We start from the raw sequence: 23,503 nt of genomic DNA on the forward strand, positions 1-23,503 counted from the left end.
ATAAGCTCATGGAAGTTTAAAATGCACAACAACAATAATAATAATAATAATAATAATAATAATAATAATAATAATGTTTTTAAACATTAGAATTACCTGACTGAATTTTTAATGTAGAAGCTTAAATATGTTTTGGCCAGTTAAAAAAATGTAAATAGATGATGTCAGTTTGTTTGTATTGCGTTTTTAACAACAGACCTCATCACAAAACAGCTTTACAGAAAAATAAAGACTTTAAACAAATGAATTAATTTTATCCCTCATAAATTTATATATCCCTTTATTTTAAATTACACATTTAGACGTATAAGTTACATATATTTGTAATGGCTTTTGTTTAATGATGGTGAATTGAGTTAGGCTTACTTTCTGTTTTAAAAGAAATTGTATGTTGCCTAAAAGTATACGAATCATAGATATTAAATTTATTTATTAATAACAAATGTAAAGAAAGCACAACTTTATTCATCACACATTTGTGAAATTTCCTTTCTGCATTTAACCCATCTGAAGCAGTGAACACACACACCCACCCACCCAGAGCAGTGGGCAGCCATGCTAACCACTACACTCAAGAGCACCTCAGCCCAAAGCCGTCCCATATTAACCTAACCTGCATGTCTTTGGACTGTGGGGGAAACCGGAGCACCCGGAGGAAACCCACGTGGACACGGGGAGAACATGCAAACTCCACACAGAAAGGCCCTCGCCGGCCACGGGGCTCGAACCCGGACCTTCTTGCTGTGAGGCGACAGCGCTAACCACTACACCACCGTGCCGCCCTGGTGCGTATTATAATTGTGATGCGTACAGGTATCGTACAGTAAATACATCTCTGAGCATTTAATAATGAAAGTGAAATTAATTTCAATGAAATGATCTGAGTTGGGGAGAATTTATGAAGAATCATTAAAAAATAATTTACCAGCTGTTCAGAACACCTGTGCAAATAGTGGGCGGGACTGGCGTCTGACGTATGAGTTATGAGCGGGGTCTGGACGCACGTGGTCCCACCCCCATCTCTGACGTATAACAGCACAGGAAGCATCTCGTTTTCACAATGAGGTTTCAGTGCGCGAGCGGAGAGAAGTTTTAATCCCGAGTAAGAAGAGTTTATACAGGAAAGGGAGAGTTTTACAGCGCTTCAGAGAGAGAGAGAGAGAGAAGAGTTTTACAGCGCTTCAGAGAGAGAGAAGAGTTTTACAGCGCTTCAGAGAGAGAGAGAGAGGGAGGGAGGAGGCCAGATGTGCAGTGTGCGTGTTCTTCACTTCTCCTCGCTGTAGTTGTGGAGTGAAGAATCTCTCAGAGGAAACTCGGTAAGTGCAGAAACCGTAAACAGTCAAACCCGCGCCGTTACTGCGGCTTTAATTAACTTTTAATGAGTCTCGAGTTTTAATGAAGCTTCCTGTGGAAGTGTCCAGATGGCAGCGCGCGCGCTTCTGTGTGTGTGTGTGTGAGAGATAAACCGAGTGCTTCCGGTTCAGTTAGCGGGTTAATGAGCTTTAACTCTCTCCGGCATCCCGGGATTTTTCCGGCTCACGCCTGAGTGCAGTGTTCAGGTGATTCTTCTGTGGATTTAATGAACAAAGCAGCAGCAACACGTGTGTTCGAGATTCACCCCCCCCCCCCCCCCCCCCACACACACACACACTCTCTCTGACACACTCTCACTCTGACACTCACTCGCTCTTTCTGACACACTCACACACTCTCATTCACTCTCTCACACACTCTCATTCTCTCTCTCACACACTCTCTCTCTCACTCACACTCTCACACTCTCACACACACTCTGACACTCTCACACACTCTCTGACACTCACACATGCACTCACACACTCTTTGACACTCTCACACATGCACTCACACACTCTCTGACACACTCACTCTCTGACACTCTCTCACACACGCACTCTCTCTCTCTGACACGCACACTCACACATTCTCTCTGACACGCACTCTCACTCTCTGACATGCACTCTCTCACACACTGTCTCTCACTATCATTCTCCCTCTCTTGCTCTCTCTGACACTCTTACTCTCACACACACTCTCTCTCACACACTCTGACACACACACTCTCTCTCTGACATGCACTCTCTCGCTCACTATCATTCTCTCTCTCACACACTCGCTGTCTCTCACACACTGACACTTTCTCTGACACTCTCATTCACTGACACTCTCTCACACACTCGCACTCTCTCACACTCATTATCTCACACTCTCTCTTGCACTCTCACTCTCACTCTGACACTCTCTGACTCACTCTCTCACACTCACTGTCTCACTGACGCACTCTCTCTCACACTCTCTCACCCTGACCCACTCTCACTCTCTGACTATCTCTCTCACTCTGACACACTCACTCTGACACACTCTATCACTCTCTCTCGCTCTCACACACTCACTGTCTCACTTTGACTCTCACTCACTCTCTCACACTCTTCCGCGTGCTCTCTCACTCTGACTCACTATCTCTCTCTGACACTCTCACACACTCACTATCTCTCTCACTCTGACACTCTCACTCACTCTGACTCTCACACTCTGACACACTCACTCACTCACTATCTCTCTCACTCTCTGACACTCTCACTCACTATCTCTCACTCACACTCTCGTTCTCACTCACTCACTGTCTCTCTCACAATGACACTCTCTCTCACACACTCTCAGACTCTCTCTCTCACACACTCTCAGACTCTCTCTCTCACACACTCTCAGACTCTCTCTCTCACACACTCTCAGACTCTCTCTCTCACTCACTCTCAGACTCTCTCTCTCACACTCTCTCACACACTCTCAGACTCTCACACTCTCTCAGACTCTCTCTCTCTCTCACACACAGACTCTCTCTCTCACACACTCTCAGACTCTCTCTCTCACACACTCTCAGACACTCTCTCTCACACACTCACTCTCTCATGCTCTCACTATCTCTCTCACTCTCACACTCTCTCTCGTGCTCTCTCACACGCTCTCTCTCACACTCACTCTCTCGTGCTCACTCTCTCACACACTCACTGTCTCTCACGCTCACTCACGCACTGTCTCTCTCACTCACTAGCTCTCTCTCACACTCAATGTCTCTCACGCTCTCTCACTCACGCACTGTCTCTCTCACTATCTCTCACACCCTCTCACTCTCTCGTGCTCTCACTGTCTCTCACACTCGCGCTCTCACTCTCACACTCTCGTGCTCTCTCTCACGCTCTCACTCACTCTCACACACTCACTATCTCTCTCGCGCTCTCTCACTATCTCTCACACTATCTCTCTCACACACTCGCACTCTCTCGTGCTCTCTCACACACTCACTGTCTCACGTGCTGTCACACTCACACTCTGACTCTCTCACTCACTCTCACACTCTCACACGTGCTCCCTCACTCTCACACACTCACCGTTTTTCTCTCTCACACACTCGCACTCTCTCACTCACTATCTCTCTCTCACACACTCTCACTCTCTCACACACTCTCTTTCACTCTCTTACTCACTATCTCACTCTCTGACTCGCGCGCTCTCTCACTAACTCTCTCGTGCTCCCTCTCTCACACACTCGCACTATCTCACTCTCTCTCACTCACACGATCACTCTCACTCACACCCACTATCTCTCTCTCACACTTTTTCACACTCACTATCTCACTCTCTCATGCTCCCTCTCACACTCTCACACTCTGACTCTCTCTCACACACTCACTATCTCACTCTTTCTCACACTCACTATCTCACTCTCTGACACACTCTGACTCACTCTTTCTATCTCTCTCACTCTCTCGTGCTCCCTCTCACTCTCACACTCACTGTCTCTCTCACACACTCACTATCACTCTCACACACTCACTATCTCTCTTTCACACTCTCTGACACTCTCTCACACACTTTCTCACTCTCTCTCACTCACTCTCTCTCGCTCTCTCATACTCTCTCTCACTCACTGTCTCACACTCTCTCGTGCTCCCTCTCACACACTCACTATCTCACTCTCTGACACACTCTCACTCACCATCTCTCTCACTCTCTCACACTCACTATCTCGCACTCTGACTCACTCTCACTATCTCTCACTCTCTCGTGCTCCCTCACACACTCACTGTCTCTCTCTCACACACTCACACTCTCTCGCTCGCGCGCGCGCGCGTGCGCGCGTGCGCGTGCGCGCGTGCGCACACACTCTGACTCTCACACACTATCACTCTCTCTCACACACTCTCTGACTCACTCTCTCACTAACTCTCTCGTGCTCCCTCTCTCTCACACACTCAGTCTCTCTCACACTCTCTGACTCACACACTATCTCTCTCTCTCACTCACACTATCACTATCTCTCACTCACACACTATCTCTCTCACTCTCACACTCTCTCGTGCTCCCTCTCACTCTCACACACTCTCACTCTCTGACACACTCTCACACACTCACTATCTCACTCTCTCTCTCTCTCTCACTCACTCATTCACTATCTCCCTCTCTCTCACACACACACACACACACACACACACACACACACACACACACACTCTGACACACTCTCTCACTCACACTATCACTCTCTCTCACTCACACTCTCTGACACACACTCTCAGACACTCTCTCTCTCACACACTCACTGTCTCACGCTCTCTCACTCATGCACTGTCTCTCTCACACACTCTCACTCTCTCATGCTCTCACTGCCTCTCTCTCTCGCACTCTCACTCTCACATTCTCTCTCTCTCTCTCTCTCTCTCTCTCGTGCTCTCTCTCTCACTCATGCTCTCACTCACACTCACTCTCTCGTGCTCACTCTCTCACACACACACTCTCACACACTCACTGTCTCACGCTCTCTCACGCTCTCTCTCACACTCTATCTCTCTCACGCTCTCTCTCACACTCACTATCTCTCTCGCGCTCTCTCTCACACTATCTCTCTCACACACTCGCACTCTCTCGTGCTCTCTCACACACTCACTGTCTCGCGTGCTGTCACACTCACACTCTCACTCACTCTCACACGTGCTCCCTCACTCTCACACACTCACTGTTTTTCTCTCTCACACACTCTCACTCTCTCACACACACTTTCACTCTCTCACTCACTATCTCTCACACACTATCTCTCTCACTCACACTCACTATCTCACTCTCTGACTCGCACGCTCTCTCACTAACTCTCTCATGCTCCCTCTCTCTCTCACACTCGCACTATCTCACTCTCTCTCACTCACATGATCACTCTCACTCACACCCACTATCTCTCTCTCACACTCTTTCACACTCACTATCTCACTCTCACTCTCTCATGCTCCCTCTCACACACTCACACTCTCTGACTCTCTCTCACACACTCACTATCTCACTCTCTGACACACTCTCACTCTCACTATCACTCTCTCACTCACACACTATCTTTCTCACTCTCTCTCTCACACTCACTATCTCACTCTCTGACACACTCTGACTCACTCTATCTCTCTCACTCTCTCATGCTCCCTCTCTCTCTCACACACTCTCTCTCTCTCTCTCTCTCTCTCTCTCTCTCTCTCTCTCTCTCTCTCATACTCTCTCACACTCACTGTCTCTCTCACACTCACTCTTTCGTGCTCCCTCTCACACACTCACTGTCTGACTCTCTCTCACACACTCACTATCTCACTCTGACACACTCTCACTCACTATCTCTCTCACTCTCACACTCACTATCTCGCACTCTGACTCACTCTCTCGTGCTCCCTCACACACTCACTGTCTCTCTCTCACACACTCACACGCTCGCGCGCGCACACACACTCTCTGACTCTCTCTCACTCACGATCACTCTCACACACACTCTCTCACTAACTCTCTCGTGCTCCCTCTCTCTCACACACTCAGTCTCTCTCTCTCACACACACACACACACACACACTATCTCTCTCTCTCACTCACACACTATCTCTCTCACTCTCACACTCTCTCGTGCTCACTCTCACACACTCTCTGACTCTCTCACACACTATCTCACTCTCTGACACACTCTCACACACTCACTATCTCACTCTCTCACTATCTCACTCACTCATTCACTATCTCCCTCTCTCTCTCTCACACACACACACACACACACACACACACTCTCTCTCTCACTCACACTATCACTCTCACTCACACACTCTCTGACACACTCTCACTCACTATCACTCTCACTCACACACTCTCTCACTCACACTATCACTCTCTCTCACACACTCTCTGACACACTCTCACTCACTATCACTCTCACTCACACACTCTCTCACTCACACACTCACTGTCTCTCTCTCACACTCACACTCTCTCACGTGCTCACTGTCTCTCTCACTCACTATCTCACTCTGACACTCTCTCTCACTCACACACTCTCTCGTGCTCACACTCACTGTCTCTCACTCACACTCTGACTCTCTCACGCACTCACTCTCTCACACACACTCACGCTCTCTCTCACACACTCACTCTCTCTCAGTCTCTCTATCTGTCTCACTCTCGCTCGCACGCTCTCTCACGCACTCACTCTCTAACACGCTCTCACACACTCTCACACTCACTGTCTCTCTCACACTCACTATCTCTCTCGCTCGTGCATGCTCTCACGCACTCACTCTCTCACACGCTCTCTCTCACACACACTCTCGTGCACACTCTCACTATCTCTGTCACTCTCTCACACCCTCACTATCTCTCTCGCTCGTGGGCGCGCTCTCGCACTCTCGTGCGCGTGCACTGACTCTCTCTCACTATCTCTCTCGTGCTCCCTCTCACACTCACACACACACACACACACACACACACACACACACACATTCACTGTCTCACGCTGTCTCACACTCACTGTCTCACTCTCTCAGGAAGTCAGGAACTTCCTGGTTCCTGAGTTGTTTGCGCCGAGTCTTTTTTTTTTTTTTTTTCCCCGCGAGTGCTGGCGTTAATTACTAATCTTTTTAAACTTTTTTCTACAAATAATTTTCCAGTATCCTCTTCATTTTTATTGTACTGTCGCTTTCCTTTTCCTGTTTTTTTTTTTCTCTCTCTTTTTTCGGAAGAACACAAAGCCCGGAAGCTTTCTTTTTCTTTTTATCTCCTCCTGCGTAAAGACCACAAGCTGAGGCCATCTACATCGGATCTGCTTTAATATCAACAGATCTTCGATTAAGAGGTACGTGAATATTTTCATCATGGCACACCTTCAGCCTGTTCAGTGTGCTGAGTGCAGGATGTTTAGTCATTCTTCCTCCGTCGCTAGCAATAGCTCTATTAGCTTTATTTGTGATAAGTGCAGATTAGTTAGCTCTCTGACTGAGAAGATTACAGTGCTGGAAGCACGTATCCAGGCTTTAGAGGTTAGTGAGCGTGAGAACAGTGTAGTTTCTGTCAGGGAAAGTCTGGATGCCCTAGGTGGAGTTAGTAATCCCCCAACTCCGGCATTCGCCCCGCTGTAAGGGCTCTAATGGGTGACGACTCGGCGGCATAAGCGTAGAGCCAAAGCTACCACTGAGGCTCGCCCACGGGAGCACCACTCCTCTCCATGTCACGTGCCAAACAGGTTTGCTCTCCTTAGTGATGCACCCACTGAGAAACCTGAAAGAGCTCTGGTTATAGGGGACTCTATCATACGGCACGTGAAATTAGCTCAGCCTTTAGGGGCACCAGCAGCTTTAGTCAGGTGTATACCGGGAGCCAGGGCGCCGGACATAGCAGGTAATCTTAGGGTCCTAGGCAAGCACAGGTTCTCAAAGATAGTTATCCATGCAGGAGCTAATGATATACGCCTTCGTCAGTCTGAGGTTACTAAGAGTAACTTTGTAGAGGTGTTTAAATTAGCGAAGGCGATGCCCGATGCTGTAGTATGCTCTGGCCCCATCCCAATGCGGCGTGGCGATGTAGCTTACAGCAGGTTATGGTCGCTGAACTGCTGGTTGTCCAGGTGGTGCTCTGAAAACAGTGTGGGTTTTATAGATAATTGGGCTAATTTTGAGGGCACTGCTGGCCTGTTAGGGCGGGACGGTATCCATCCCACTCGGGAAGGTGCTGCTCTCATTTCCTGCAGCATAGGCCATAGTCTCAGAACAGGCCTAGTTAATTTCTGATAATCCAGAGCCAAGGCCAGGGAGCAGACGAACAGGCTAAACCGACTGTCTGCTAGCTGCACAGAGTCGTCACTCAGGGCCCACTACATCGAGACTGTGTCTGTTCCCCGAGCTCAACAAAAAGGTAGAAATTTTCAGAGAGTTTGTTCCAGTAACCTAATCAATATAAAATTAGATCATACTGACTGTACAGCTGCTGCCAGCACCTTTGATCTAAAGGTGGGGCTATTAAATATTAGATCTCTTACATCTAAAGCGCTAATGGTTAATGAACTCATTACTGATCAGGAGTTTAATGTACTGTGTTTAACTGAAACATGGATTAAGCCAAATGAATATATAGCATTAAATGAAGCGAGTCCTCCTGGATACAGTTATATACACCAGCCTCGTCTAACTGGCAGAGGAGGAGGCGTCGCAGTTATTTATAACGATTATCTAGGTGTAACACAAAAACCTGGTTATAAATTTAATACATTTGAAGTTCTTCATACTCATATAATGTATGTAGCCTCGAAAAATAAATCTACCCAGTTAATTCCATTGCTTATTATTTACAGGCCCCCGGGGCCATATTCTGAGTTTCTTTCTGAATTTGCAGATTTTATCTCAGATCTGGTTATTTCCTTAGACAAAGCTTTAGTTGTCGGAGATTTTAATATTCACTTCGATAACCCAGAAGACCCTTTAAAAACAGCGTTTGTGTCCATCTTAGATTCAGTAGGGATTAATCAGAATGTCATAGGACCGACCCATAATGGTGGTCACACCCTTGATCTAATACTAACATTCGGGTTAAACGTAGAAAATATAGTCATACTTCCACAGTCTGAAGTTATCTCAGATTATTATCTCATCTCATTCAAACTATGTCTGAGTAATAATATATGCACCTCACCACGCTACTGTATTAAACGTACATTCGCGTCAACTACTGCACAGAGCTTTATAAATGATCTCCCAGAGTTATCAACTTTGATTGGGTCACTGTCAGCCCCTGCAGAACTCGATCAGGCAACTGAATGCTGAGAGTCAACGTTCCGCCATACCTTAGATAATGTAGCTCCTCTAAAAAGGAAAATGATCAGAGAGAAAAAATTAGCACCCTGGTATAATGATGACACTCGCACTTTAAAACAGACCACTCAAAAATTGGAACATAAATGGCGTCAAACAAAATTGGTAGTGTTCAAATTAGCGTGGAAGGAGAGCTTCCTGAAGTATAGAAAAGCTCTTAGTGCTGCGAGATCAACATATCTCTCCTCCCTAATAGAAGATAACAAAAATAATCCTAGATTCCTATTTAATACTGTAGCAGAATTAACCAGGAATAAGTCCACTATCAACACATGCACACCTGCAGTATGTAGTAGCAACAACTTCATGAATTTTTTTAATGACAAAATTGAGAATATCCGACAAAAAATTCAAACTACTAATTTAAGGTCAGACAGTGTAAGTGACCCTGTAGTTAACAATATAACTGTATCAGATCAGCAATTAGAATGTTTTACTCCCCTTAGAGAAACTGAATTACTTTCATTAATCTCCGCATCAAAAGCCTCAACTTGTGTACTAGATCCCTTACCTACACGTCTATTCAAACAGATAATGCCTGGAGTAATTGAACCGCTTCTAAAAATAATAAATTCTTCTGATCGGCTATGTACCCAAATCCTTTAAATTAGCAGTTATCAAACCCCTGATTAAAAAACCTGACCTTGATCCCTGTCAGCTGTCCAATTATCGGCCAATATCAAACCTCCCCTTTATCTCCAAGATCCTTGAAAAAGCTGTGGCACAGCAGTTATGCTCATATTTACATAGGAATAACATCCATGAAATGTATCAGTCAGGATTTAGACCTCATCATAGCACAGAGACAGCACTGGTTAAAGTAGTAAACGACCTACTGTTGGTGTCTGATCAGGGCTGTGTCTCGCTACTTGTGTTGCTTGACCTTAGTGCAGCATTTGATACCATTGATCATTCCATTCTTCTGGATAGACTAGAAAATGTTGTGGGAGTTAAGGGAATGGCCCTCTCCTGGCTCAGGTCTTATCTAACTGATCGTTATCAGTATGTTGATATAAATGGTGATATTTCTAGACATACTGAGGTAAAGTTTGGTGTTCCACAAGGTTGTGTCTTGGGTCCACTGCTTTTTTCTTTATATATGTTCCCTCTGGGTGATATTATTCGTAAACATTGTATTAGTTTCCACTGTTATGCTGATGACACACAGTTGTATGTCTCTGCAAAACCTGATGAGAGACACCAGCTTAATAGAATTGAGGAATGTGTTAAGGATATTAGACACTGGATGCTTATTAACTTCCTTCTGCTTAACTCTGACAAGACTGAAGTACTTGTACTCGGACCACATACAGCTAGAAGTAAGTTTTCTGATTCCACAGTAACTCTGGATGGCCTTTCTGTTTCTTCACGTGCAGCAGTAAAAGACCTCGGAGTGATTATTGACCCCAGTCTTTCATTCGAAACTCACATTGATAACATCACCCGGATAGCTTTTTTTCATCTCAGAAATATTGCAAAGATAAGAAATTTAATGTCACTACATGATGCAGAAAAACTAGTTCATGCTTTCGTTCCCTCCAGGTTGGATTATTGTAATGCCTTACTGTCTGGATGTTCCAATAAGTGCATAAACAAGCTCCAGTTAGTTCAAAATGCAGCAGCAAGAGTCCTTACTAGAACTAGAAAATATGACCACATCACCCCTGTCTTATCCACACTGCATTGGCTCCCAATCAAATTTCGTATTGTTTATAAAATACTACTATTGACCTTTAAAGCACTGAATGGTCTCGCACCACAGTACCTGAGTGAACTTCTGCTCCTCTATGACCCGCCACGCCTACTTAGATCAAAAGGTGCAGGCTATCTGCTGGTACCTCGTATAGTGAAGGCTACATCAGGGGGCGGAGCCTTTTCTTACAAAGCCCCACAGTTATGGAACAGCCTTCCAAGTAGTGTTCGGGAATCAGACACAGTATCAGCGTTTTAAGTCTCGGCTGGAAACATCTGTTTAGTCAAGCCTTTTGTTAATGGTGTTTGAGGTAAAGGTGTAGATCTGGAGGATCCTCAGAGTGTTTTGGTAAACTGGGATGTATGGATGCTGTCAGTCCCCACTCGCTTGCTCACTCGAGTTTGTTGACGGTGTAGTGGCTGCTGCTTTATGTCCCGGGGCTCCCTCATGCCTGTGTTACCTTCTGGCTCTCCCCTTTTAGTTATGCTGTCATAGTTAGTTTTGCCGGAGTCCCTGCTTGCACTCAGTGCAATATGTATACTGTTCCTACTTATTCAGGTGACATTGGGTATACCTAACAACCTGTCCCCCCCAGTCTGTCCCTCTGAGTTACATGGAGTCAACAGGAAATCTTTTGGTGGAGAGGGTGGAGACCTCGACTGGCTCTCGTAGCCTGCAGGGAATCGGCCGTCAGACATTCTGTCGCATGTCCCAGACCCGGTGAAATGTAACTGAATTGTCTTGGCCAGCCCTAAGGGTCCCATCTGCATCTCATCATTGCTGAGGAGTGTGCTCCCATCACCCAATCAAGCATCCAGCCAGAGCAGGTCATGATATATTTTTTTTTAACCATATTAACATGCCGGGCGGCACGGTGGTGTAGTGGTTAGCGCTGTCGCCTCACAGCAAGAAGGTCCTGGGTTCGAGCCCCGGGGCCGGCGAGGGCCTTTCTGTGTGGAGTTTGCATGTTCTCCCCGTGTCCGCGTGGGTTTCCTCCGGGTGCTCCGGTTTCCCCCACAGTCCAAAGACATGCAGGTTAGGTTAACTGGTGACTCTAAATTGACCGTAGGTGTGAGTGTGAATGGTTGTCTGTGTCTATGTGTCAGCCCTGTGATGACCTGGCGACTTGTCCAGGGTGTACCCTGCCTTTCGCCTGTAGTCAGCTGGGATAGGCTCCAGCTTGCCTGCGACCCTGTAGAAGGATAAAGCGGCTAGAGATAATGAGATGAGATGAGATATTAACATGCCATTGTTGTGTATTATGCCTAATGTCAAGAGTCTTGTCTCTGCGAGCCTACCACACAGACTTAATACTTGTGTCATTTTTAGGGCATACCTAACAATGTGTTTTCTGTCCCTCTGAGTTACATGTCGGTCCTGGGATCGAGATGCTGAACCTCTTCTGCTCCTCGGACCTGCCTGATCCATCCTGGTGCCCTGTGTCTGGTTGGAGTCTCATCGCATCGCTCCTGTGGAGGACGGCCCCATGAGGACAGTTGAAAGTCACACCTGGAGGACGCTCTGGACTCTTACAGTAATGCTTTTATGGCTGAGGACTACAGTTGACTTGCTAACTTTAGGACTGCAGTTGTCATGAACAGTTTTGCACTCAAGTTTCCATCAATGAAGAGTTTATAACGTCAACGAAACTGACTTCATGTTAAAACGAGGGTTATGTATATAACCGCTGTTCTATGAGTTTCGGACGACCGCCAGAGGCGGTGCTTTCAGCACATGGATATCCATCACATGAACGTGCAGGTCGAGTAATAGTAACAACAAAGTCACGTGTGACCTGGGTGACGTCACCCCGTGACCCCGGCACAAAAGACCGGTGAACCCAGGAAGTGACCTCTTGGCAAATCTTCTCGTGTACACTCCGAGTGACTGCCAAGCTCTGGCGGTCATCCGAAACTCATAGAACCGCGGTTATATACATAACCCTCGTTCTATTTCGTTTCTCCTGACCGCCAGAGGCGGTGCTTTCAGCACATGGATGACTAATACCAACCAGGTCATGAGGAGTGCCTACCCGTACTCAGTGCTGCTGCGACGGGCCTGGAATGACGGCCGTCGCCACAGGATTATGTGGGACGACATTAAGACGGTAAAACCTGGTGAAGGTGCAGCTGGACGCCCAGGAGGCTGCGCTGCATATGTCTGAAAGGGGTACGCCCTTCAGTGATGCCCATGAGGCTGCCACGCCCCGTGCAGAGTGTGCCCTGACAGCCGGAGGAATCGGGGAGCCACTGTGCCTGTAGGCATGTAATATGGCCTCGACTATCCACTTGGATAGCCCCTGTTTAGAGAGCGCCAGACCCCTCCTCAGCCCTGTGTGGCACAGAAACAGGGCGTTACTCCTACGGAAGCCCTCCGTACGGGACACATACACCCTGAGGGCGCGAACTGGGCACAAAAGTTCCGACCTCTCACCATGGCCCGCCTCGAACGCCGCAAGGCTAAGGGGCTGGTTGACGAAGGTGGCAGAGAGGATCTTCGGGAGGAAAGAGGGGTTAGGCCACAGAGTGACCCCACTGTCGCCGGAGTGCCACTGCAGGCACTCCCCACTGACTGACAGTGCGTGTAATTCCCCAACACGCCTCGTCGATGTAATGGCCAGAAGAAAAGCAGTCTTCAGGGAGAGCCATGAAATGTCTGCCGTGAGCAGGGGCTCAAACGGTGCGTCGCAGAGAGCCTGCAGCACCAAGTGAAGATTCCATGTGGGTACCCGGCTCCGTCGGGGGGGTCTCAACCGGAGAGCACCCTTCAAGAAACGTGCCACCAAGGGGTGGGACCTCACGGTCCTTCCCCCAACTCTGGCATGCTGAGCAGAGATGGCAGCTGCATAGACCTTGATGGTGGAAGGAGTAAGACCCTTATCAAACAGAGACTGGAGGAACAGTAGAATGGTCGGCAGGGGGCAGCATGTAGGCTCCTCCCCCCGAGTCAAACACCAGTTGGAGAAAAGCCTCCATCTGTTGGCGTAGAGGGCATTGGTGGAGGGTGCCCGAGAGCTTGCAATGATGTTGACCACTGCCGGCTCACAAAGACCTAGCAGGGGGTCCGGCCCGGCCCTTCAGCGGCCACACCCAGAGCTGCAGACGGGCTGGATCCGGGTGCCAGATCTGCCCTCCCAGCTGTGATGGCAGGTCCGTCCTCACTGGCAGGCACCAGGGGTCGCCGTTCAGAAGTTGCAACAACTTGGGAAACCACACTCGGCCCGGCCACCGAGGGGCGACAAGCAGCAGCCCGTGGTGGTCTGTCGCAACCCTGTGTAGGGTTGGCACGATCAGCGGCAGAGGGGAGAAGGCACACAGCAGTTGCCTCGGCCAAGCATGCGCCAGCGCGTCCTGGCCCAGGGAGCTGGGGCCGTGGAGGCTGAACCACAGAGGGCAGTGTGTCGACTCCATGCAGGCAAAGAGGTCCACCTCTACCCTGCCAAAATGTTCCCAGATGGCGAGAACCACCGCTGGGTTGAGTCTCCATTCCCCGGGATTGGGGTCCTGGCGGGACAGCAGATCTGCTGCCCTGTTGGCAGTGCCTGGCAGGTACATGGCACGCAGGCTCAAGAGATGTCGATGGGCCCACCGCAGAAGTTGGCCGGCTACTTCCAAGCACTGGAGGGACTTGGTGCCTCCCTGGTGGTTGATGTAGTACACTACCGTAGCGTTGTCCGTCCGCACCAGAACGTGTCTGCCGGCCAGGCCTGGGAGGAAGTGCTGTAGGCCGAGGAACACAGCCCGTAGCACCGGGTGGAGGTGGAGACCGTTGAGCCACCTCTGAAGCGGACGCAAGTCCAGGAGCCCCAGCGGGACCAGAGAGGAGGCTGCCGTAAGCATGCCCAGCAGGCGCTGAAAGGTCTTCAGGGCGAGTGACCTGCCCCGTCCGAAGCGGCCAAGCAGCAGGCGGATGTTGTGGATCCTGGTCTGGGAGGGGGTTGCCATCAACGACCTCGAATCCAGGTGCCTGCCCAAGAAAATTGTCTCCTGGCTGGGCACCAGCGAGCTCTTCTTGTAATTCACCCTGAGCCCCAGCTCTGCGACATGTGAGAGCACAGTCGCGATGTTGGTGTGGGCCTGAGCTGCTGACCGTGAACAGACGAGCCAGTCGTCCAGGTAAGGCAGGACACGCAAACCCCGTGCCTGAAGTGGTGCCAATGCTGCTGCCACACACCTGGTGAACACATGGGGTGCCAGCGATATCCCAAAGGGCAGAACATTGAACTCGAAAGCCTGGCCCTTGAAGGCAAAGCGCAGGAACTGCCTGTGGTGTAGCGCAATGGGGACATGGAAGTAGGCATCTTTCAGGTCGACGGTGCAAACCAGTCGCCCGCCTGGATGTGGTGTAAGACATCCACTGTACGCAGCATGCGGAATCTCATGGTCTTCAAGTGGGAGTTGAGGGACCTTAGGTCGAGGATCGGGCGGATATCGCCGTCCTTCTTCGGAACCAGAAATACCTGGAGTAGAACCCACCTTGCTGTCTCTGCCTGTCGACGGGAGAGATTGCTCCTTTCTCCAGGAGGGTGGCGATTTCCTGCCGGAGGACGAGGGACTTCCCCGGATGGCTCACGGTGGTGTGTTTGACCCCATGAAAACGCGGCGGTCGGCGGCAGAACTGGATGCGGTAACCTTGGGTGAGGGTCACCAGCACCCAGGGGTCTGGGGTCAACGCTCTCCAGCGTTGGAGCTGTTCGCTGGAAAAGCGGCCGACCGCCGGCGCGCTGATGTCAGCGCCGCCCAGACCGCCCCCGTCGGTCACCAGGGGGGTGACGAGGAGCGGACTGGGTGTAGGGGGCGGCGCCGCGGGTCCGGGAGGTGGTGGGGCGACGAAAGTCATCAACCCGTCTGGTCTCCTGGCGGGTGCGTGGCCGAGACGGAGTCGGTGTGGGCCCCCTGAAGGACTGGGCAGCGTTGCCGTGGTGGTCGACCTGGCGGAGGCCAGCGAACTGCTGTCGCGCCTGGACGACCTGGGCACTCCGGTCCAGGGCTTGTTGAGCGGCCTCGCCAAACAGCTCCCCGGGGACAACAGGGAGAGAGCGCAGCACACGCCGGTCGGGCTCGGCCAGAGGGGACTGCGCCAGCCATATCTGCCGGCGGGCGAGGGTGAGATACGACATCAGCTGGCCCAGTTCCCGTGACGAGTAGGCAAAGGCCTGGAGAGCCGCGTCGCACAGCTCCCGTGATGCCGCGCTCGTTCCCTCCAGCGTCTGGGCGAGGGCCAGCAGCAGGTGGGACATGGAATTGTCGATACGACCCATTCGTGCCGCCGTGTCGTATCCCTGCACGATGAGGTCGTCGGTCACACGGCATTGAGTGCGGGGGCATCGGGCGTCAGGCCGCAGAGCCTCGTTGGGCGAAAGGACGAGGGCAGCCACGGAGGGCTCAATGTTGGGCATCTGCTGGAGGCCGTAGGTAGGGGCGTCCTTCATTGCTGCCAGGGCCCTGCAGTCACTAGGGAGGTGGGAAAGGCGTCTGGGGTTCGCCCAACACCTCTGTAACTCCTTGATGTATGGGGCCAAGGGCGGAACAGACAACGAGGAAGGCTGTGTGGAGCCTCTGAAAAAAGCGCTCTGATGCTGGGCCACCGGGGGCGTGTCCAAACCCAGACGGGCCAATGCAGCCCTCAGCGTTGGCTGGATGGATGAGCGTCCGCCTTCCGATGCTGCCACGGTGCCATGGCTGGTGGCCTGGGAGCCGGCCGGAGAGGTGGAGTCGTGACCGTCAGACCCACCGCAGTCAAAGCTCTCCGACGCCTGGATCGACAGCTCATCCAGGCCGCGTGCATCGACGGCTGGTGGCAGAAGCGGTGGTGATGGCGAACGGTCGGGCTGCCAGGCAGATGGGGTGGCTGCGGGAACACTGCTGCCTTGTGGCGGAGGCTGGAGATTCGCCAGCAGGGCCTTCATCTCCTCCAGCTCGGCGGACATCACCTCCACCTTCCGAGCCAAATTGCCCGAGCGCTTCTTTTTCGCCTTGGAAGCGGAGACGCGTGGGGGAGCCCCACGGCGCTTGCTGGGCCCCGCTGCTGCAGCCGGCACCATGTCCTGTCCCCCCGAGGCCCGGGGGATGTCAGACGGAGGATCCATCCGAGCTGGCAGAAGGGAACTTAAAAAATAGGGCGAGAACACCCCAATAATTAGTAAGTAACACAAATAAGCAATCAGGCGTCAACGAAAAACGACCGGGCGAACACACCCGTGGTCGGGAAAAAAAATGGTGCGAGGGCCTAAGCGGGAGCACCTGGACCTTGCGAACCCCAAGCCTACTGCCGCGGGTTTAAAAGACAGCCGCAACTAAACAGTCACTCACTAGCGTGAGAAGACATCATACGCCGCTAAAACACACAAGACAGCCGGCCCGTGAGCAGGCCGGAGGCAAGGTTACACAAAACAAGGCGGTCGATAATATTCACAAAGATAGGCGCCGTGCGCCACAGAACTGATAAACAGTGGCGAGAAACACCGCTTTAATTTAAATGAATGAAAACCGCTTACCTGAACGAAAACAAGCCGGCCTCCAGTGGCGAGGATACCTCCTCGGAGGGCTAGTCAGCTAACTCCACCGAGCGAGAGCACTCAGCTTAACGGAGTAACAAACAATACAAATACAACACACACAAGACAGCCGGCCCGTGAGCAGGCCGGAGGCAAGGCTACACAAAACAAGGCGGTCGATAATATTAACAAGGATAGGCGCCGTGCGCCACAGAACTGATAAACAGCGGCGAGAAACACCGCTTTAATTTAAATGAATGAAAACCGCTTACCTGAACGAAACAAGCCGGCCTCCAGCGGCGAGGACACCGCCTCGGAGGGCTAATCAGCTAACTCCACCAAGCGAGAGCACTCAGCTTAACGGAGTAACAAATCAATACGAATATAACGACAAGAGAAAAGGAATTGGTGGACTTAACGCAGTTTCTTGGAGGATGCGTAAGCACAGCCCCAACCCTACGGGTAACGAAACTAACACGGCACTTTGTCCAAATGCCAATCCAACTCGCAACCTGCAAACGCGAGAAGATGCAAGAGGTCACTTCCTGGGTTCACCAGTCTTTTGTGCCGGGGTCACGGGGTGACGTCACCCAGGTCACACGTGACTTTGTTGTTACTATTACTTGACCTGCACGTTCGTGTGATGGATATCCATGTGCTGAAAGCACCGCCTCTGGCGGTCAGGAGAAACGAAATAGAACTGTTAATATTATAGTCAGGCTGTCTGTTGTTGCCCAAATGAGGATGGGTTCCCTTTTGAGTCTGGTTCCTCTCGAGGTTTCTTCCTCATGTCGTCTGAGGGAGTTTTTCCTTGCCACCGTCGCCACAGGCTTCATCATTGGGGATAGATTAGGGATAAAATTAGCTCATGTTTTAAGTCGTTCAAATTCTGTAAAGCTGCTTTGCGACAATGTTTCTTAAAAGCGCTGTACAAATAAACTTGACACTCACTCACTCATTCTTGCATGCTCTCTCTCACACACTCACATGCGCATGTGTGCTGTCTCACACTGTCTCACTCTCTCTCATTCTCACACTCTCTCTCTCTCTCTCTCTCTCACACTCACTCACTCTCTCACACACACACACACACACTTACTTGTGCAGTTTGAGTGTGAAATTGTCTGGTTTTATAACCAAGTGATAGAAAGACAGAGTTCAAGAATTTGTCTGGAATGCTGTGTGTGTGTGAGAGAGAGAGATAAGAATGCTGGGGTGTTTGTCATCAGTACAGATTCCATTGTCTTACTATAAAATGGTACACACACAAGTATTGAGAGCAGGTGAAAAGGTTAATATAAAGTGCTTGTGATTTTTCACTTGTTTATACACATGAATACAATTAATAATGTAAATATTTAAATCCCACACATTTAATATTAATGAGTTAATGCTGTAGACTGTAGATTACACAAGTGTGACATCAGACAGACTGACCTGTATGACAGACAGACAGGTGTGTGAAGTTGTGAAACTGAAGCGTGACTGTGAGCGTGTGCAGGTTCGCTGTGGTGTGTGTGTGTGCGTGTGTTATTAACATGCTGTGATGTGTTGTATTTAATGGTGTTGTGTAACAGGTCATGGCACAGGTTGGGGATGTGCAGTATGAGCCGGTGGCGGAGATTGGGGGTGGGGCTTATGGGACGGTGTATAAAGCGCGAGATAAAGAGAGCGGCAAGTTCGTGGCTCTGAAGAGCGTCAGAGTGCAGACAGATCAGGAGGGACTCCCACTGTCCACCGTGAGAGAGGTGGCTCTGCTCAGACGCCTGGAACAGTTCGACCATCCCAACATCGTCAAGTACACACGCGCGCACACACACACACACACCCCATCACTCTGCTCAAACACCTGGAACAGTTTGACCATCCCAACATTGTACCTGTGTGTTTTTCAGGCTGATGGATGTGTGTGCAAGTTTGAGGACGGAGCAGGAGACGAAGGTGACGTTGGTGTTTGAACACGTGGATCAGGATTTGAAGACGTATCTGGAGAAAGCGCCGCCCCCTGGACTGCCCCTTCACTGTGTCAGGGTAAGAGTGATGTCATTAACACAGAGAAATTATCACTCTTTAGAATCTCATTTAGTGTGTGTGTGTGTGTAGGATCTGATGCGTCAGATGCTGTGTGGTTTGTCGTTCCTTCACTCTCACCTGGTTCTCCATCGGGACCTAAAGCCGGAGAACATCCTGGTGACGAGTCGTGGTCAAATCAAACTCGCCGACTTTGGGCTGGCTCGAATATACAGCTGTACCATGGCTCTAACACCTGTGGTACGCGCACGCACGTACATGTATAAATAAAATATGCAAAAAAAAACCTGTCTACTCATTAATTTATTTATGAATATAATTATTTATAAAATATTTTTTCTCCAGCATTGCTTATTACTTCTGCTGCACTTTATTTATCTGTCATAAAGTTATTTTAATACACTGTGTGTGTGTGTGTGTAAGGTGGTGACTTTGTGGTACCGTTCTCCGGAGGTTCTACTCGGTTCTAGTTACGCCACGCCGGTGGATCTGTGGAGTACTGGCTGCATCTTTGCCGAGATGTTCATGCGCAAGTGGGTCCGAATTCACTCTCATTTTAATGTTTTAGATCACGTGATTTTAAAAACTATTTTTTAAAATTATTTAAAAATACATTTAAGTTTTATTAGACCTCGTTCCTGAATGTCTCTGTGGTGTTTGTTTTCCAGGCCGCTGTTTTGTGGAGAATCAGAAGTGGACCAGCTCACCAAGATCTTCTCGTACGTTTGAGTTTAAATCACTTCAGTCCTGAGTGATTTTGTCGAGCACAGATTTTTTCAATTTTTTTTAGTTTTCATCTTTCTCATGCTTTTTTCCCCTTCTCTCTCTCTCTCACTCACTCACTCACACACACACACACACACACATTTCGAGTCCATAACATGTACAGATTTTAAAGAACGTTCCTAACAGTGTCCTCCGAACAGCCTGCTGGTGGATTTTATTTAAAATATTGCCTTCATAGGGCGGCACGGTGGTGTAGCGGTTAGCGCTGTCGCCTCACAGCAAGAAGGTCCGGGTTCGAGCCCCGTGGCCGGCGAGGGCCTTTCTGTGCGGAGTTTGCATGTTCTCCCCGTGTCCGCGTGGGTTTCCTCCGGGTGCTCCGGTTTCCCCCACAGTCCAAAGACATGCAGGTTAGGTTAACTGGTGACTCTAAATTGAGCGTAGGTGTGAATGTGAGTGTGAATGGTTGTCTGTGTCTATGTGTCAGCCCTGTGATGACCTGGCGACTTGTCCAGGGTGAACCCCGCCTTTCACCCGTAGTCAGCTGGGATAGGCTCCAGCTCGCCTGCGACCCTGTAGAACAGGATAAAGCGGCTAGAGATAACGAGATGAGATATTGCCTTCGTTAAATTACATTATACACGTTTAGCAGGCGCTCTCATCCAGAGCAATGTACAATGAGGATACACACACACACACACACAGCACCTGGGAGCAGTTGGGGGTTCGGTGCCTTGCTCAAGGACATTTCAGCCTGAGGCTGCCACCATGTTAACCTGCATGTCTTTGGACTGTGGAGGAAACCGGAGCACCCGGAGGAAACCCACGCGGACACAGGGAGAACATGCAAACTCCACACAGAAAGGCCCTCGCCGGCCACGGGGCTCGAACCCAGAACCTTCTTGCTGTGAGACAACAGCAATAACCACTACACCACCGTGCTGCCCATGAGGCTGAAAACTGCCGAGCTGATAAACAACAGTGATGTTTCAAACAGATCACATGACCTGCATCACTGTTCATGATTGTGTGTGTGTGTGCACGTGCGTGCGCAGTGAGTCTGTGCTCTGAAACTCCTCGCTGTTATTTAAATATCTGTGTTTTTCTGATCAGCAGACACTGATTAGTTTCCCTGTCTCTCATGTCCCAGTGTTTGTTTATTTCCTCAGTGTGATTGGTCTGCCCAGTGAGGAGGAGTGGCCTAAAGATGTCACACTGTCACGAGAAAACTTCAGTCCTCAGAATCCTCAACCAATCACAGACCACATCCCTGAGTTAACCAACGAGGGGGCAGATTTGCTCATGGTGTGTGTGTGTGTGTGTACACTACACTGTGTGGTTCTCTCTCTCTCATCACACTCACAATCACACAGACTCTTTAAAAACGCGTACACTATAATACTCACTGTAATCCTACATATTTTCCTTCATCTCTCTCACACACTATAACCCACACAGTATAAACAAACACACTATAACCCACTGGATAACTATAACCCACACAGTATAAACAAACACACTATAATCATTTTTTTTCTTTTTCTTCTTTAACAGAAAATGTTGACCTTTGACCCCCTGAGACGGATCTCAGCCCTGAAAGCTCTGGAGCACGGCTTCTTCTCCGACCAATCACTGAACTCTAATGGCAGCCAGTTGCTTCTTCTTTAAAAGAAAATTCCAGAATTCTGATTTTAGTCCAGAGTTTATCGACTTCATCACGTGTCATAAATCACAGGGACCAAAAACTGACCTTTAACCTACATTCCTGTTAAACTTTGCATGTACAGCGTGACTGTTTTATTTTTCTTTTTTCCTCATTGTGCTACACCTCCCTCAGCTGAGCGCTCAGTAACACTCAGGGTCGCGACCCGACCAAGACATGACGAGTGGAAACGTGAGCTCGGTATCCGTGAAAGTCACGTGACTCTGCGAACACCGCTGTTGATTTCACACCGTCTCTGTGCACAAGCAGCACTTCAGCAGTTAAAGTGTGTGCTGGGGTTTCACACTAAACAGTGTTAATAACGAGATAAATCGGTATTCTTCTCAGCACTCGGCCGGGTTTCTCTCATGTCCACACATGCAGACTTTAATTTCTGCTTCACGCTGAACTGGAGGTTGTTCGATTCCATCACGTCTCAGCTGCATTCGCCTTGTCGCTCCTGTGTGCGAATTAAAAAAAAGCAGAATTTAGACACCAAATCTCAACATCTCGGCTGATCAATGACATTTGGAGTAAAAGGGACATTTTATTTTCTAATTTAAGCTGAATTGTTTCTTTTTGGTTTTTTAAAGTAATTTTTTAACAATCAATTAAATTATTTCATACAGAGGTGCAGCTTTTCCAGTCCAGAGATAAATCCAGTGTGCAGTGCTGATCAGTGTCAGTATTCCCACAATCATCTGATCCACAGGTTAATAATTCTCCAGAATAATTGATAATTTGTTGTTTCTGATTTATTTCTATTTTTATAAACAGCTAATCAGCAGATAATAAACTGAACACTTTTCCACTTTGTAATAAAATCTGTAGTGATTGATTAGCACCAGGTGAAGATAATTAATAATGTCATTCTGTTCTCTTCCTGGAAATATTTTTAAATACAATTCATCTATAATAAAAGTGCTATTATTATTATTATTATTGCAGGATGATCTAGAGAACAGATGCAAGCTGATATTAAATGATCATATTGTTCTCGCTACCTAAATCTTTATTACACTATTAAAAAAACCACAATGTTGTGCGTCATTGATTATTGAAGTAAAATCTGTTTCTGTTCTGAACAGAGAGTGAAGACAGACGATATTCTTCATGATGAGAAAACTGTGTGTTTTTGATGGAACCTCTGATTAAAGGTGTGTAAATGATGCTCGGTGTGCAGCTGAGACTCCGCCTCCTCGTCACCAGTGCCGAGTTAGAAATGTTCCTTTAACCCCTGATTTAAGAGAGACGCAGGTGTTAAAGTGATCGTGGAGGTGTGTAAATACAGACCCGAGTGAGACGGTACACACACACACGGTTCTCCACCTGAATGTGTCTGTGTTCTCCGTGTTCCTCGCCTGGAGTTTGTGTGAGTTCTGCTTTAGTCGTTAAGGACAGTGAATGTTGGTCTTGTGAGAATTTCCTGTTTAATTTTCTCATTAAACGCATTTCTTTTTTCCAGCTCAGCTTTGTGTCTCAGTTCATCCTTATTTATTCACCATTAAAGGAGATATGTGGAACCTTTTTTTTATTTTTAAATAAATTTCTGAGTGGATAGTATCTCCATCCTTGACTCTTGTATGCTGCATAAATGGGAATGAAATATGTGTGTGTGTGTATGTATGTGTGTGTATATATATATATATATATATATTTATATATATATATATATATATATATAT

General features: G+C 48.7%; 1 protein-coding gene across 2 annotated transcripts; it reads left to right on the forward strand.

Annotated features, from left to right (window-relative positions):
* Positions 1-1,029: 1,029 nt before the first annotated feature.
* On the forward strand, positions 1,030-23,287 carry cdk4 (cyclin dependent kinase 4). 2 transcript variants are annotated; one of them, XR_009651643.1, is made up of 9 exons: positions 1,030-1,316; positions 18,940-19,160; positions 19,258-19,393; positions 19,466-19,633; positions 19,817-19,926; positions 20,062-20,112; positions 21,286-21,421; positions 21,671-22,530; positions 22,907-23,287. XR_009651643.1 is itself a non-coding variant. In XM_060910272.1 (8 exons), exons 2-8 carry the CDS (start codon positions 18,943-18,945, stop codon positions 21,782-21,784), a joined length of 933 nt encoding a protein of 310 aa, XP_060766255.1. In that variant the 5' UTR covers positions 1,030-1,316; positions 18,940-18,942; the 3' UTR covers positions 21,785-23,287. The 2 variants fall into 2 exon arrangements, 1 of the variants encoding a protein (XP_060766255.1); XM_060910272.1 differs by having other exon boundaries at positions 21,671-23,287.
* The last annotated feature ends 216 nt before the right edge of the window (positions 23,288-23,503 follow it).

The sequence above is a fragment of the Neoarius graeffei genome, chromosome 26, assembly GCF_027579695.1.
Source record: "Neoarius graeffei isolate fNeoGra1 chromosome 26, fNeoGra1.pri, whole genome shotgun sequence".
Lineage (NCBI taxonomy): Eukaryota > Metazoa > Chordata > Actinopteri > Siluriformes > Ariidae > Neoarius > Neoarius graeffei.